General features: G+C 45.4%; 1 protein-coding gene across 1 annotated transcript; it reads right to left on the reverse strand.

The window, feature by feature from the left end:
* Positions 1-3: 3 nt before the first annotated feature.
* On the reverse strand, positions 4-498 carry LOC138487834 (deoxyuridine 5'-triphosphate nucleotidohydrolase-like). The gene has a single exon (XM_069614466.1). The coding sequence runs from the start codon at positions 496-498 to the stop codon at positions 4-6; it is 495 nt and encodes a 164-aa protein (XP_069470567.1).
* Between the last annotated feature and the right edge of the window lie 16,111 nt (positions 499-16,609).

A 16,609-nucleotide genomic window follows, 5' to 3' on the forward strand; every position in this document is an offset into this window, starting at 1 on the left:
GGTCTAAGCCAACACAGGATCATTGCGTTGGCCGAATGCCAAATCTGGGATTATCTCAGCTTCTGCCTGTGCAAAACTTGGTTTGGGTAACCCTAGGTTAGGGTCTGGATCTTGTTCAGCTTCCCCAAAGTCTTTATCCCCTCTCTCAGTGGAATCCAACTCTGGTACTAGGAGTTTGGGGAATAATACCTTCACAAGAATTCCTTGAGCAATTGTCTCCTTGATTTTTACATGATAAGCATTATTCTGCAGTAAGATGTTAGCGTCTCCTCTAGAGTCTGTGTCTACAACTGCAACCATTACATCAAAGCCATACTTCCAGACGAGCCAGGATTTGGAGACCAACCAGATGTATGTACCCTTGGGGGCTGCCAAGACTAAGTCAGTGGGAATGAGTTGTCTCTCTCCAGGTTCGATAGTTACATCACGACTGCTGGAGAGGTTGAACCTTATAGGCTCTGTAGTGGTGACAGATGGGTTAGAGGCTCTGTCACACATCTTAGCACATTTTAGGGTTCCCGGGTTTGTGTCAACTAGGTCAGATCCCACTGTAACACCATATTTAAGGGTGCAGAAGGAGGAGACCGCCACTCAGTGGCATGGTTGTTGGCATACACTTTTTTAATGAAGAAAATAAAGAGACAACTTAACTTTCCCTAACTCTGAGAGGGGTTTCCCTACCTCATGTAAAAATGCTAAGAGAATTGTCAAGATGTCTGTGTAAATCAATAGTCCACCATCATGTGTCAAAAACATACTTCTGTCCCTCACACCTACAACTAAACTAAAGAGATAGTGGATATTCTTGGTCCAGAAGAATGGCTCCCTTCCTTCTGACAATGGATCACGGTTTCACTAGTTAGGTGGGATCTTCACCTGAAGGACAGATTCCCTTGCCCAGGTCTCAATCACTTTCCAAGACACAAAACAAAGTTTGAGGTTGAAATGTCAAAAAACATCAGAGTTCTCCATTCAAACTCAAAGGTAAAGTTCTGGTTCAAACATCACATATTCCTATTGTCCATAGTTGCTTCTTCACTATTGGGTTCCTGGAGAACGCCTCCCTTCTCCAAGTGTCAGCTCTCAGTGTTTTTTAATCACACAAAGCCAGGGGGAATGAATCGTTTCCCCTGGACTCTCTTTTCAATAGGTTTTTACAATTTCAGAATGCCAGGGCAATGACTCACTTACCGTGACCTTTCTTGGCTTTGTTCTCGCACCTCTTGGCTTTAGTTTCACAGTTCACCATGCCAAGGGAAGTGTCTCCCTTTCCCTGGACTTTCTAAAGCCTTTTTTTTGTTTTTTAATAATTTGTCTTGGCATTTCAAAAATGAAATCACAAAACGTATCCCCTCCCTCCCTTAACTCCAACAATTTCCCCGCCCCACCCCCTCCCGTTCACCACCTGCATATAACCCAATTAAAATACAGCTCTTTTGACAGAACCATTGTACTACTTTGCTATCATTTATCATTTCAAGCAATGACCAACAGGTGCAGTCTTTGAGGGCAGTACTGGATGTTAAAGTCTTTACATAAAGATTTTAGAACCACATTCTAGTCATCAGTAAACAAGGAGAAATCCCCTTGTAAGGAATATGTCATCCATTCTAATGATAAGAAGTTCCATACCTTAGAGGACCACGCTGAGATTTGAGGTGGCTCTTTTTGCTTCCAGTTCTGTGTGATTAGAAGTAGTGCTGCCAATTGCAATATCACATACGCTTTCTGAACTAATTTTGGGCGTCGCTTAAAGTCTTTATCCATCATGAGTAGCAAACAGGCACGTAAAGACTGAGGTTTATGAATGGAAAATATTTCATACAAATACGAATTTACATCACCACAGTATTTTACCAGTCTTAGACAGCCTAGTCATATATGTTCCTAGATCCCCACCTGACTACATTCCCGCCACCATTTTTCAGATATGGTAGGTTTCATTTGGGCAAGGCGGGCTGGTGTATAGTGCCATTGCACCATAAGTTTGAGCCAAAATTCTTTAATTTGAATTGATCAGGTAAGTTTGCGAATTGTACCCCAAAGTGTCTCCCATTCTTGATCTATAAGTTCTTCCCCCAGAGTGACCTGCCATTGTTCTTTCTAAGTAATCTTCATTTTGGATGTCCCTTCCCCCAATATTTTGTAGAAAGTAGAGATAAGGGCCTTGTTCTCTGGGTTGGATGAAGCATATTGCTCAAAGGAAGTTCATTCCCTGGTGACCGCCGCTTTAATGAGAGGAGCCAAGATCAAATGTCTCACTTGGAAGCATTGAAACGTAGATTTTTCTTGTAGCCCCAGTTCATGTTTGCATTGTGAAAACGATTTTACTGTTTTCCCCAAAAACATATCTCTCAGCTTCACACACCCAGCTGCTTTCCATTCCCTGAATAAGTTTGGTTCTAGACCTGCAGTGAATTGGGGATTAAAAAAACAGGGGCGTGAAAGGAGAGGGGAAAGTTTTTATGCTATGTTTTTGATTGCTTCATCCCAGGTGTTTTCCACGGTGTGCATAATTTCACTTATGTGTATATTTGGTGGAAGATCGTATTTCGGTAACCATAGCGCGTCTCTTAGTGTAGGACACCCAAGCGCTAATTCCATCTGTACCTAGTGATTTTCGAGTTAGCCCGCGGCCATTCCATTATCACTCGAATTTGCGCCGCGCAATAGTATGTCATGAAATTAGGAAGACACATCCCGCCTTTGTCTGGTGGGAGCATTAATGTGGTTAGAGCTATCCGAAGATTTTTATTTTGCCACACAAAAAAAGAAACTGCCCTATGTATTTTTCAGAAAAAGAATTGCTGGACCCTGATAGGTAACGCTTTAAATAAATAAAGTACTTTGGTAAGGGGAAACATTTTCACGGAGTGGATTCTGCCCAGCCATGAGAACATAAGTGGATCCCATTAATAGAGGGGTGTAGTTAGCTGCATATAAATCTGTGATGGATGGGGTAATTATTACCCTTAATAGTGTAATCCGCTCTTAAACCCATCCAAATCGTGTTCGTTCCTGTAGGTCTGCAGTTTCCTCTAGAGATATGCACATTTATTTTCAGACCTGTCACTGTGCCAAATTTCTCGAATGCATATGTGGCCTCCCGTATTGTATTTGATGGTTCTGTGCAGCATATCGTCGGTGTATGTCATTATTGTGTGCTGAGCTTTGCCATACATAAAACCCTTTATTCCTATGTTGGTCTGACTTAGGGTTCCAGGTGTAGTGCATTATTTATAGAAGGAGATCTGCTAAAATGTTGTGGGACTTTAATCTAACATGAGATCCGACAGGGGACAGAAGTAGGGAAACTCACTGGGCCCTACTCTCCCCCTTGTCTTGGGTGCAACAAATACTTGTGGATCTCTCCTTAGTTCATATTTGGCTTACTCTGAAGGTGGAAGAGAAGGGTAATACTTTTTATTCACATGTGCATAGGTCATTCTCTCGAATAGACTACGCTTGGTCCGCCATTCCGTTACTGGGAATAATAACACAAATTACCACACATCCAATCATCCTCTCGGATCATGCCCCAATCACATTAACACTAGATATAACAAACGACAATCCACAGCTCTGGTCCTGAAAATGTCCATTTGCTTTATTACAAGATCAAGTTGTCAGTGAAGAAATTGCTGCACACATTACCGAATACTTTGATCTAAATCTGCAGGGGGAGATCTCATTCAACATTATCTAGGATGCGTTCAAAGCCACTACGAGGGGTATCCTTATAGCTGCAGAAGCTAAAAGACGTAAAAAACTCATGACCCTTGAAATAGAAATAGAGCAGGAATGATCTCATATTATGAAAAAAATGGAAACTGATATGGGGCCCAGCGAGTTTCCCTACTTCTGTCCCCTGTAGGATCCCATTTTAGATGAAAGTCCCCCATTATTAGCAGATCTCCTGCCATAAATAATTCCAACAACCCCATCGCATGTTTCAGAAATCCGTCTTGGCCTGTATTGGGACATAAATTGAGGCTACTGTTAATTTGACAGAGAATACCTTAAGGACCGCAAAGACATATCTGCTTTCCCTGTGTTTAGTGCGAATAACTTGAAGACTGCATCCCTCCTTTACTGCGATCAGCACACCTGCCGTTTTGTTCTCAGCACATGCCATTATTATTGTGGAGTAGTAGCGTAGGCGGAGTATGCTACTATCTGCTTTACAGATGTGGGTTTCTTGAAGTGCCACCAAGGCAGGTGGGTGCTGCCTAAAAATGACTCCACCTTCCTACGTTTCTGTGGCGTGTTGAGCCCCCTTACGTTCCATGTGAAGCACTTGAATTTTGAATATGTGTTAAATGTGCTAACGGGCTGATAGATATTCGTATGTTCCGTATATTAAACATAAGTAAATAACATGCCCTTGTGCTGCATGTGAGATCCCCCAAAACTAACTTAGCCCCCCACACCCTGATGGCTCCTTAACATTGCAGACATCATGTGCAACGTTCCCCCAACCCCTATAACTCCCTCCCTCCCAAAAGTTCCCAGGTGTGAATCACAGTCCCTAACATATTGTGGGACAAACTCACCCGGTTTCGGTCCATCTTTAAACACTGGAAAAAGTGTGGAAAGTCATAACTCCTCCATCTGTTTCTAAAAACAGATAGATTCCAAAACAGTCACGCTCTGTCTTACTGTGTATCAGGAATTCACTGTTCCATGATAGTTCCATCCGGAAGCAGTTCTCGGTCTGGCTTGCTGTGTCCTTCAGAATGATTATTTCGGTGTAGGGCCTCTCAGTCGCGAACGCCATTCCTCTTTTTGCTGCTCCCTGCGGTTCCTTTTTCATTATGTACTGGTTTGCCATTCTCCGACCTTGGGTTTTGTACCTTTTATTGCTGTGTTGAGTTGGGCACTTTCCGATGACATTCCAGCGGGATCGTCTTCTATTTGCAGCAAGATCAGTCCTAACTCCCTTGACGTTATTCTTTGCTCCCTGCCATCCAGGGTAAATGATAGTCCAAAAGGAAAGGTCCATCTGTATCTTATTCCCCGGGTTTGAAGGACTTTTACCACATCCTAGATATGTCTATGTTTTGGAGAGTAATCTTTGAGAGATCTTGGTGTAGTTGAATTTCGGTTCAATTATGTGAGATCGTGTCTGAGGCCCTCGCCTCTTTGAGAATGAGTTGTTTTTGAGGATATAGTGCACAGGCTGCCAGAACATCTCGGGGGCGGGAGCCAGATTCAGGTCTCTTCGGTCCGACGCTTTGGACCCTGTCAAGCGGTATGTCTATAGGTTCATCTCCGTCTATGAGGTTTGAAAATATCTGGACAGCTGCTTCTTTTAGTTCTGAATCCAGGATAGTTTCTGGGAGATTCCTGATCCAGCTATTAGATCGATGTGATCTATTTTCAAGGTCCTCATATTGGAGTTCTAGATTGTGAGTTATTCTAGACAGGTCCTCTATAGCAACATCTGTTTGTTTGCAGTCTGCGTCCAAGGTTTGAATGGCTTGTTCATTCAGATCAACCCGTTTAGCTAAGGATGTCATTTCTTTACTAACTTCCTCGAGTGCATTCCGTATATCGACCGTGAATGCTGTGAATTGCGATTGAAACTTCAAAGTGAACCGGTCTTGACGTTTCTGAAAACTTTTGGTAAAGTCTTCTCTAAAAGCCTCCATGTCAGAAGGTGCATGTTGCTGTGTTAGTGAAGAGGGGTGCCTTGGCCTAGCCGTGAGCTCAGGAGGAGTTTTATTGCTTGCTCATAGTTTTTCCAGCAGTTTTTGTGATTTTAGTTGAGATTGGAGTTGGCCGGCTTGGGTTTGTTTATCTCCACTCCCCGACATTTATCAGCTGGTATAAAGGACTTGGGGACGTTTTTCCATATGTTTAGGTTGCACATGCGCTTCCGGACACTCCCGCAGGTTTTTGTTGCAGGGTTTGGTGCCAGATAAGGTATATGCTGATGAGCCCAAGACCCGTTGTGTGGTACCCTTACGGTCTTAATTATTTCAGCAGTGTGCCCCCTTTGTAAATGTATGCCAGAGCCTATGCTCCCAGTAACTGATTGTGCCACTGTGAGTTTGGTGTGGGAAGGAGCTTTGCTATTAAGGGGTCGCTACAGATAGCAACCAGTTGGTATAGAGCAGAGGTTTCACCCGCGCTGGGGAAAGTTCTGGATATACTTGTTAGTAGGTCGTGGCAGAAAGAGCAGCTACTTACTTGTTTCCCAGTGGAGCTGTCGTATTTAAACGATCCGAGGTTCACACATTTCCAGGAAAGTCCACACTTCCCACTACAGAGAAGAGTGGGCAGAAGGGCTATTCATATCGCCCTGTTTGCGTTGAGGATCCTATGAAAGATCACCTGAAGAGGTCAGCCACGTTTTAAATAGCTAATAGCAGTCTCCAACCAATGTTTGGTTAAAAAATAAAAACAGTTGACCGCAGCAATCGCATTCCTCTGCCTACCCCTGAAAGTTCTTTGTCTTCATGGAAGACCATCGGCACCCTGAGGCGAAGTCTCTTCTCTTGCAGTGATTTAGTGCTGCCCCTGGAAAACCTTTGCTAAGCACCGTGACCTCTGAGCTTATAGCCGTCTCAGTGCCTGCACTGTAAGCACTACTGATTGCGGTCGTCCCACTTTACCCGCAGACCGCAGAGTCCGCTCCAGCTGTGAGGGATAACAAAATAGAACGTGGCTCCCGGGTCATACTGGAGCGCCCACGTCTGTGTCAGGCTGAAGTTGTGGCTGCCGGGTCCTGCGCTCACGTGTGTGAGCTGTCTTTGTGGCAGTTATCGATTGCAGGCTGTTGTCTTGCTGAGATAGGAGGGGGTAACAGAACACCCCCGCAGTAGTTGCCCAAGGTTGGGAAGTATTTTATTATGGTTTCCGGATGAATTTTCTGTAAGACAACAGAGAGCACTCCGACTCGTCTTCTTGATGCGGTGGCCATTTTGTTATTCCTTTCTCAGGCTTTTTAACACAGTTCACAATGACAGGGGGAATGTCTCCCTTTCCTTGTCCTTTCTCATATATTTTGGTCAATGTGGGTCCCAGACCCGTATCACAGTTCCTTTAGTGATTTGGTTCGGCAGACCTGGTTCACCACCCTGAAAGGTCCTGCCATGAAGAAGATGACCACTGATACTCTTCTTCTTAAGGTGTGGGTCCCCAACCATGCTCTCTTCTTTGTATTTCACTCCTGATAGACCTGGTTTACTCTCCCACCAGGTAATAATATTTAAATTATTCCTCTGTGTTATATATAGGTCCCAGACCATTGGTTTAAGGCTTCTCTGTCCCTTTGGCCCCGACAGCCCATGGACCTTCTGGGTCTCTGTCGTGCCTCATTAAGCAGTCTCAGGCACTTCTGACACCTTATATCCTTCCCTCGCTCTCCTGTGTCTTCCCCCGTACTTGTGGCAGTTCAGCAGGGTTTTGTTCTGGGCAGGCTAGCATTTCGGCATGACCGCACTGTCTGGCGGCTTCCTGCATCGGGACTACTGTTTCCCCAGCTCTCCAGTTGGCCAGCGTGCGGCAGACTGTGTAGGGATGCCTCAGTTCCTCTTCTTGCGTCCCAGACGGCAACCTCTCCTTCTCTGTGCTGGACGTGCCCCAAGCGTGTGGTTCCTCCTGGTAGGGTCTGACAGCAAGGTAAGTCCTTCCTCAGTCTTTATTCGGAATGGGCTATGACATCTAGACCGCTCATTCATGTTCCAATGGGGATTAATAATAGCTCCAAACCACCTACTCGTCTCAGTACTTCTTACTGATGTCATAGTAAAGTCATTTCTACTCTTCCTTGTCTCAGTGACTGCTGTCTCATCAACTTTACAAACATACATGGAAGAGTGCAATATGGAGGTGTGTGGCATGGCACAATGGGGTGTAAAGGAGTTGAGTAGAGGTCTGGCATACTGCGTTCTCCAGAGATGTCCTTCCTGATCCCCAGAGTGTGAGTCTCTTCCCTTGAGATCCTCCTGCTGAGCACCACCCCCAGGGGGACTGTCGCAGAGGGGGCTCACCTCCCTGGCCCCATGGGAAGGGGCTCCACCTCGGGGAGAAGTGACGATATCTCAGGTCTCATCACTGTACCGTGATTTTTCACTTATGAGTGGATACAATACCCTGTGGCATATTACTCCAGGGGAATGATAGCTAATGGGTGGACACACAATTCTTGGTGAGATCTGTGAAGAATCGGGAGTGTTCGTTCCATTCTTTCCAAGGGGTAGACACCTGTTTTGAGGGTAGTGAGGTGACCCCGCTCTCCAAGACCTTCCCTAGGGTTCTGGACAAGTGGGACCTCACTGGGAGTGACAAGGACTCCCGTTCTCACAAGGAACTCCATAGGTGCATATATGGGACTGCCTTCCTTGAAGAATAATGTGTGATCCTTCTATGTTGCTTCAGGCAATGTTGGATCAAGCAAAATTGTGAATTGGTTTAAAATAAACCTTACACAAAACAATACATAACATACATCACACAGAAGATAATAAAAAAAAGGTTTTCTAAGAACTTGACAATTAATTCAAAAGCTCCTTTAAAAAATGATATAATGCAATGATCAACGAAACATTTCCCCCTCACATTAATTTCGACCAAAATCCTACAATGGTCAGAGGTAAAACATTCCAATTCTTTTTCAAAATGCCTTGTTCTCAAAGAAATAAAATATGGACAAAAAACGCATAAAAAGGGACCGGGCTTTGTCACCTGGGAAACGAGTGAGATACCAAGGGAAAGATTCTTTTTTATGTGCAAATTTGGCATTTTCTCTATAGGATGAGTACGTGTTGTTTAACTCAATGGCGGCAAACCAATCCTGTCTAAATAGTTCATTTTTTGCCCTACCCGGACGACTGATTAACTCTTCCTCCGAGGATTCTATTTCCACAAGCAGATCCTGCATTTATCTTTTATAAACATCAATCGAAACAACTGATGAACCCCTTAACATCAAACTCAGGTCCACATACAATGAATTGTCTGGAGGTTGAAGGAACTTAGCTTAGTTCGACAATTGGCACCACACAGACCTCATCTGTAATGATACAAGGCCCAGTTTGTGGCGAACAATTGAATAGGGATCAGATTACGAAAGGCCCAAAATCTCCTTCCATAGATTCTCCTGAATAACGTTCAGTTTCTTTCCGAGATCGATTAAAGACATGCCGTACAATAACACTGGCTCTATTTTCATTATGTGGTATTGAACAATCGGGATAATAGAAAATGTACATTCTCTGAATTTCAAACATTTCATATGTGAAATCAGTAGGCACACTTTTACCTCTAGCAAAGTGTTCCACATAACTTTCGACTCGGTATTAGAGAGACTGTATCCCAGATGTCTCATACTGTGTACCTTCTCCGGTTTAACCAAGCCCGGCATCCAGCTCATAGTTTTGGGCTTTAAGGCTTTAGTAAATAATAACAATCTTTGATTTGGCCCCATTTGCCGCTAAGTTATTCAAACAAGCATATTTAAAAAACAATTGTAGTTTGTGTTGCAGTCCAAGAGCCGGTGTAACAAAAAAGAAAGAAAATTGGCAAAAGCCAGTCAGTGTAATTTAAGATGTCCTAGACTAGTTTCATATATAGTAGGGAACTGCCATAAAACATCAATATCACTAACTTACAAATTAAAAATAGTTGGGGCCAAAATACATCCTTGCTTAAGGGCAAGAGCTGTAGGTACTGTTCTGGATACTGAGCCTTCTCGAGTAAGGCACCCTTTCAAAGAGGAATTTGTGTGAAGCAATACCACAAGCTGGACCAATTTTGGAGGTACATTTGTCATATCCAACGTTGCCATGTATACCGGTCCCTTAGAGTTATGTGTAGCATCATGTAGTAAATGGCCAGAACCGTAGCGTTTAAGGCCGTCCCCATACTCTTTCTAAAACCCCCTTGGAATCTCGAAAAGAGCGAGGATTGGGAGATAACAAGATTTGGATCTCTCAGTAGCAGGATTGCAAAAACTTTACTTATGGAATCTGTTAAGGCGATCGGCCTGTAATTAGAGGGATTGAGATGATCACCTTTTTTAAAAATAGGTATGATGATAGACTGAGTCCACATAATAGTGTGTCTCAAAATGGTGTCAAATAATGGTTTAAAAATTGTTGACCACATAAGGGGGGCATTCTTTAGTACAAATGGAGGAATACCACCAGGTCCAGCAGCCAGAGGTGGATTGAGTCTACTGAGTGCCCAGAGGATATCTTCACCCTCCCATGAACACTTCCCATAGATCACAGGACCCTCAGTTGGATCCTTTAGATCTGTGAAACCCTCAGCCAATAAGTACTTGTTCGCATAGTATTCAACCTATACTGATTCAGTAACAGTGGATTCAAAGGAAATCCCTTGTCTCACCTATCTTTTGATTTATCGTTGCCCAGAACTGCCCTCCTTTGTTTTACAGAGATTGTGCAACATAAGTTGATTATTTCTAAGATGCAAGTCCATCTTAAGTAATTTCGTTAGATTCGTATCGTCTTCTTACGAATCTGGTACTCATTTCCTTGTAGTCTCAATCTCTTAAGGTCAGTCAGTCCCCCGTGCATGGTCCTTTTTGAATTTTGTACTCTCACATCAAATAAATGTGTTAAGTTCTTATTATAGGGGCCAGAACATCAGGAACTAATAGTTTTCAGGCATGCCCTAATGGCATTATACAGTTGCTCTGCTTGTTCCTCTGTCGAAGAATAAGGATCAGCCAGAAGACTTACATTCAAAACCTCCTCTATGATTAACTGATTAAATTCATCCCCCAGTCTATTGCTCCACTTAATACCTCATCCCCCACCTGTGTGGGCCAGACAGGAGAGCGCGGGTTCCGGCTCATAGGCAGAAAGAGCTAATCCTAACATTAAAAAAAAGAATCAAATAATCACCCAAACCAGGGTCGTGATAGTTAATAGGAACCCTATCCTCCCTAAGATCATCAGTGGTAAAAATGAAATTCTATAAGAGCAGTTTCTCCTATGCCAAGTGTATGAAGGAGAACTTAACAAATCCTCGCCATCAACTCTCGAGAATTGCCAATTAGACAAGACATTATCCCAGGCCATGCCCCTAATAAAAAAATTTGAGAGGCTTTGGGGATGGAGTCGCCAGCGTTCCATTGCACCCCTGCCACACAGTCAGCGTTAAAGTCTGCCCCCCCCAGCAAAATTGAGTGGTGCTCCCCTTTAGCCAGCCAATCACCAAAGAGGTTTGCTAGATTGGATTGAAACTCCCTTATTCTGACCTTGGCGGGGTTCCAGTATAGCTTGACCACCAACAACCAAAAAATTAGTACACACCCCATTTGCAGTAAGACTAACCGGCAACACCCCTTCAGACGAGTAGGCCACTGACAATCTTGTGTTCAAATTAGAACTGATTGCAATGATCAAACCACCAACTGGTTGTCCCATATGTAGGCAAGTAGCAGGATTAGGGAAAGTTTGAAACGCTTCTAATTCAAAGAGTGTAGTGCACATAGTCTCTTGAAGCAGCAATTCATCCATACCCCTTACCAATGAAGACTTCTTTAGGAAACGAATCAAATTAGTTCGTCCACACACATTCCAAGACATAAATCTCAACCTAGAAAGCTAGGGCTGATTCAGCCCTTGTCTAAGCCCTGCAAAGGTCTTGAGGGCTGGCTCGAGCGATTATCAGTCCTGACTATTCTGCATCAGATTAGAGAGTAAAGCACCCGGAGAAGCACCATTCGGGACTGGAATGTTATTTGTTGGTATCACTCCTCCCGTCAACTTCAGCTCCTGCTGCTGTAGAACCAAAAACAACTTAGCCACCTCTGGAGATTCAATGGGTACCAAATGATAGCCCAGAGTTTGTAAGTTAAACTTCTGGTCCCATACCATATTTGTCACCATCACTGAATGAAAGTAACACCATCTTATGGTTATTTTGCAGTAGTAGTGTGATAAAGTCTATGGGCCTCATTACAGGTCGGGCGGTCTGGAAATAACAGTGGTGGTAAACCCGCCGCCACTGTTAATTCCGGACCGCCCAATCCCGACTCCTGCAGGCGGGAGGTGATGTTCCCGCCAGGTCTGACCTGGCGAGTTTAACACCGCCCGCCTGCAGGCGGACGTGGAAACACCAGCACCATCGTGAGATGGTGCCGGTGTTTCCACTTCCCCATTCCCATTGAGTCCTATCGGACTCAATGGGGATTTACCGAATTCCGCCTCCGGAATTCCCGGGACACCAGGGTCGTAATGCCCTGGTATTTCCGGGAGTCACGGAGGCGGAATGGTAATACGAGTCCGGCGGCAACCAGGCAGTTTTACTGCCTGGTTGCCGCCGGACTCGTAATGAGGCCCTATATCATCAGATGTCAAAGATCTCAGTGGCGGAATTTCCCTAAAGATTTGTAGAAGTTTACATAAATTGATTTGAATTTCATCAGGAGCAAGGCAGCGAAGACCAACCCAAAATCTCCGAGTTATATCTTTGCACAATCAGTTTACTTTCCACTTGTGCTTCACTTTCATATCCTTCTGTGTTCTCCAACCCCCAGAAGTGACTTGATGTTTTACAACTTCCGGTAGATCTCCCTTTGTCGGGATGTGAGAGGAACCATTGTGGATTACAGTATAACCCATTCCTATAGAAGGGTCATCAACATTCTTTTTCCATTATCTTTTTTACATGATACGATAGCGCGGACCCAGGGATCGAACCTGTGTTGCTCCGTGTCATCTTGCTTCCAAGGCGAGCACATTGCCCCTGAGCTATGCCCCTGAGCTATCCTCCAGAGACTAATAGGAAAGATGTCATCTTAGACTGTTGATTCTTAGGACGTCCCTGCACCAAAGCCGTGGGGCAGTAAGCAGGGCTAAATCATCAGCAAAATATCAACCTCCCTCCCCCCCCGCCCCACTACTACCGCGAGACAGGGACCAAAGCACCCATGTCCCATGCAATGGAAGGTCCAACCGGGGACAACACCCTTTTTTACACCCCTAGATAAAGGGGACACCTGGGTCCTCTTATTAACCCTTTGATATCCCCCACAATCCGCCCCTGGTCCTGCCCAATGCTCCCTTTTCCACCCATCCCCATCAAATCAGTCGCACCCTGAGAATTAAGATCTATTATTTATTCTTCGACTGGCAAACCTCGTAACCATTTTAGCAAGGAATGTCGTCCATTCAATTTGGGGACGGGCATGTTTTTGGGTTTAATTGTTTTATTCTGATTGACCTTCCTATTTGTAGTCTAATTTTTGGTGTTTAGCCCATCACTCTCGCCCAATAAATCTGTCTCACTGACATTATATCTTTCTACATTCAATGGGAGGGAAATACTTAGTCGCTCAATACACTCCATTAAGGATGACGAACTATTCAGGGTTTGGCTAATAACCATTAATTCCTGATTTTCTTGTTGACCTTGACCGGGCTGTAAACATAAGCCCTGGGGAGTTAGAATAACATCTCGATCAGAGGGGCCAGTATACACCTGTTGCCCCGGGCGTAAAACGGTCACCTCCATTCTTGGATTAAATACATTAGCCTCATATGCAATATGTTCCAGACTCCCTGGACCCAATAGATGCAGCACGATGGATACATTTTCCTGTATCACATTCAATTCCCAACAGCAACATCTTTTATATTATCATAGAGTCGAAGGATTGACTCTAGAACCAAGTGCAGTGCTGATTTGGAAGCCGGCCCAAAGATATGATATGATACGATATGATATATGGCATTAATAACGCACCTATACACAAGTGATTCAAGGTGCGACGAGGCAAGGGGGGGAACAGAGGGAAAATAGACAGCGATCCTACTAGGCCCAGTGACATTGAGATTGCGCAAGTGCAGGGGGCAGGGGAAGGGGAAAAGTGAAGGGGGAAAGGGGAGGGGGTAGTGCAGTACATAGAATAACAGCCAAATAATTTTTAAAGTGCGGTCAGCTGGTGGCGAGTGCAAGGGTAAGAGCAGACATCAGGGGTCAAGTGCTGGTGGGGGCTGTAGGGATACAGATACAGTCCCTAAGTGCAATGGTTGCCATGGGGCAGTGCAGGTATGCAACTGGCGGGGTGGGGACCTGGGCCTGAGATCAGAGAGTAGCCAGATAACCAGTGCAGATTCGGAATCAGCAAGGAGATCAGCAGGGGAGAGGAAGAGAGAAAGCAAAAGCAAAGAGGAAGGTCTTGAGGTGCTTCCGGAACCGGAGATGGTTCTCCTCAAGTTTCAGAGAGGCAGAGAGGCTGTTCCGGAGGGAGGCCCCAGCAGAAGAAAGAGATCTACCACCAACTCGCTGTTTGGAGAAGCGACTGACCCTGAGGGAGTTGGAGGCAGATGAGCAAAGAGTTCGAGAAGGCAGATATTTAGGAAGAGAGAGTTGAAGGTATTGAGGCCCCAGGCACCAGAAGGCTTTGTCGACAATGCAGAGGGTTTTGAACTTAATCCTCGCCACCACTGGGACCCAGTGAAGAGATTTCAGTCCTGGAGAGATAGGATCCCTGGGCTTGAGGCCAAAGACAAGCCTCGCAGTCCTGTTTTGGATGAGTTGCAGAGGGTGGAGAGTAGAGGCAGGCAGATTGAGAAAGAGGCTGTTGCAGTAGTCCAGCCTAGAGAGAACCAGAGCTCTGGAGACAGTGAGCTTCTGGGGAAAGCTGAGGAAATTAAGAATACCTCTGAGGAGGAGCAGCTGGTAGTGCGACTTCTTAGAGATGTCAGAGATTGTTACGCTCACCTGGTATCCACGGGGACGCCCGTATGCCCTGGATCCCGGATTCCCCCGGATGTGCTCAATTCGGGATGATGTCTTCTATGGCAGGTGGGCCTGAAAATATAGGAGGACTGGACTTAGGCACAGATTTTGTTTCCTCCCACCAGCCCCTTGGACTCGACCTGATGGCTCCCTCCTCACCTTTTTATGATGTCTCCGTCCTGCTTTCTGCGCAGGGGCGCGTAGTTTTCTGTGGGTTGAAGCGACCGAGTTAACTTCACTGGTGCCAACCCATTCACGTGTCTTTAAGGCGGTAAGTTCGATTATAGCAGTCTCTGAAGGCCTTTGCTTTTCTTTCGTGCTATTAATGTCTTTCCCTGATTGTCTCCCCCTTAGGGGTGCGGAGGTTCGCTGGGTGCGCTGCTTGGGTCAGGCTCCTGCCGGGATTTATGGGCGCGGATCGTATGAAGAAAGCTAGGTTCAGCACGAAGTGCGGCGCACTAATGTCTTTTTGGGCTAACCTGTATTCTTTATTCCTTTTCAGGTCGCGATGGTCTTTCTGGGCATGTAGTGATTTCCGGAGTGGAACCGGCCAAGATATGCCCAGTCAGGTGAGGAGGTTATGGTTACTGCTGTGATTGCCGTGAGTAACCTGTTTAACATTGTCCTTTTTCTCTCTCCCCTCCAGGTGCTTTGTTCCGGTGCGTGCGTGATATCCTGAAGATGCTGCCAACGGGATGGAAGACCGCGAGCAGCCGGGATCGAAGGATGGAAAGCTGGAGGTAAGCTGGGGCTGCTAATGATGTTCTTTTGTCTCCTCTGCAGGTCCGCGATTCCAGGAACGCCGGGTGCTGGTCTCTGAACACGATGAACATCACGCTGCTGGCTGCAGAATAACGCGAAGCACGTTCTTTAGCTTGGGTGTGGTTTATATAGCCTACCCCTGTAAAGTAGTCCAGGTAAAGTAGTCCGGGCTACCACACCCTAAAACACTGCACCGCACAGTCTGGTTCTTAGGGACTAGACTGTGTGGGTGTCTCTATGCTGGCTGCAGGCTTCCGCACAAAAAGTAGTCCCCTCAAGTCCCATTCCAAATATGAGCCTGGCGCCAGAGGCGCCAGGACCGACTCCAGGAGAGTCCCTGGTGATAATGTAAGGCCCTTGGGGCCCCAAATGGACCCCGAGTCCTAAGCCTACCTGGCATGTGACCATGCCAGTGGGGTTCTGGGTCACGGGTCGTGACAGCACTCCCCCCCAAGGCCCCTCCTAAGGTGATTCTTCTGCCTGGTCCAGGGTTGTCTGGAAAGTTTCGATGAAACGTTCTAATTAAACGTGGTGCATTAATGTTCTCACTAGATTCCCAAGATGTGTCTTGAGGGCCATAATCTTTCCAATCGACTAGATAGTATAGTTTGGATCTGGTATATTTGGAATCCAGGATTTCTTTCACTTCGTATTCGGGTTCTCCATCGATCATGATGGGTTCAGATGGTGGTTTAACTCGTGTACCGTGTTGTACTGGTTTTAGCAGTGAGACGTGGAACACTGGATGAATTCGCATGTTAGCTGGCAATGTTAGTTTAACTGCTGCCGGGTTGATGATTGCTTGAACAGGACAAGGCCCCAAATAGCAAAGGCGAAAAGTCTGGGTTCCCTTTAGTGGTATGTATTTTGTTGCTAGCCAAACTTTGTCTCCTATCTGATAGTCAGGAGCCTTTTTCCGATGTTGGTTTGCAAACCTTTTTTGCTTACTTTTGGCTTGGATTAACTGCTCTGTTGCCTTTTTAAAGGCCTGAGTGATGTTTGCATGAAGAGTCTTTACAGCCGGCATTTCGAGGCTGGGGGGGCTGTCAAGTTCAGAAGTATGCGGATGTCTGCCGTAGAGGGTGAAAAAAGGTGTTTGCCCAGTACTGGAATGTACAGAATT

The sequence above is a fragment of the Ambystoma mexicanum genome, chromosome 1p (genome assembly GCF_040938575.1).
Source record: "Ambystoma mexicanum isolate Mex_15411 chromosome 1p, UKY_AmexF1_1, whole genome shotgun sequence".
Taxonomy (NCBI): Eukaryota; Metazoa; Chordata; class Amphibia; order Caudata; family Ambystomatidae; genus Ambystoma; species Ambystoma mexicanum.

Bases quoted from the DNA above. Each gene is read 5' to 3' on its own strand.
- LOC138487834 (XM_069614466.1), bottom strand. From the start codon at position 498: ATGTGTGACAGAGCCTCTAACCCATCTGTCACCACTACAGAGCCTATA.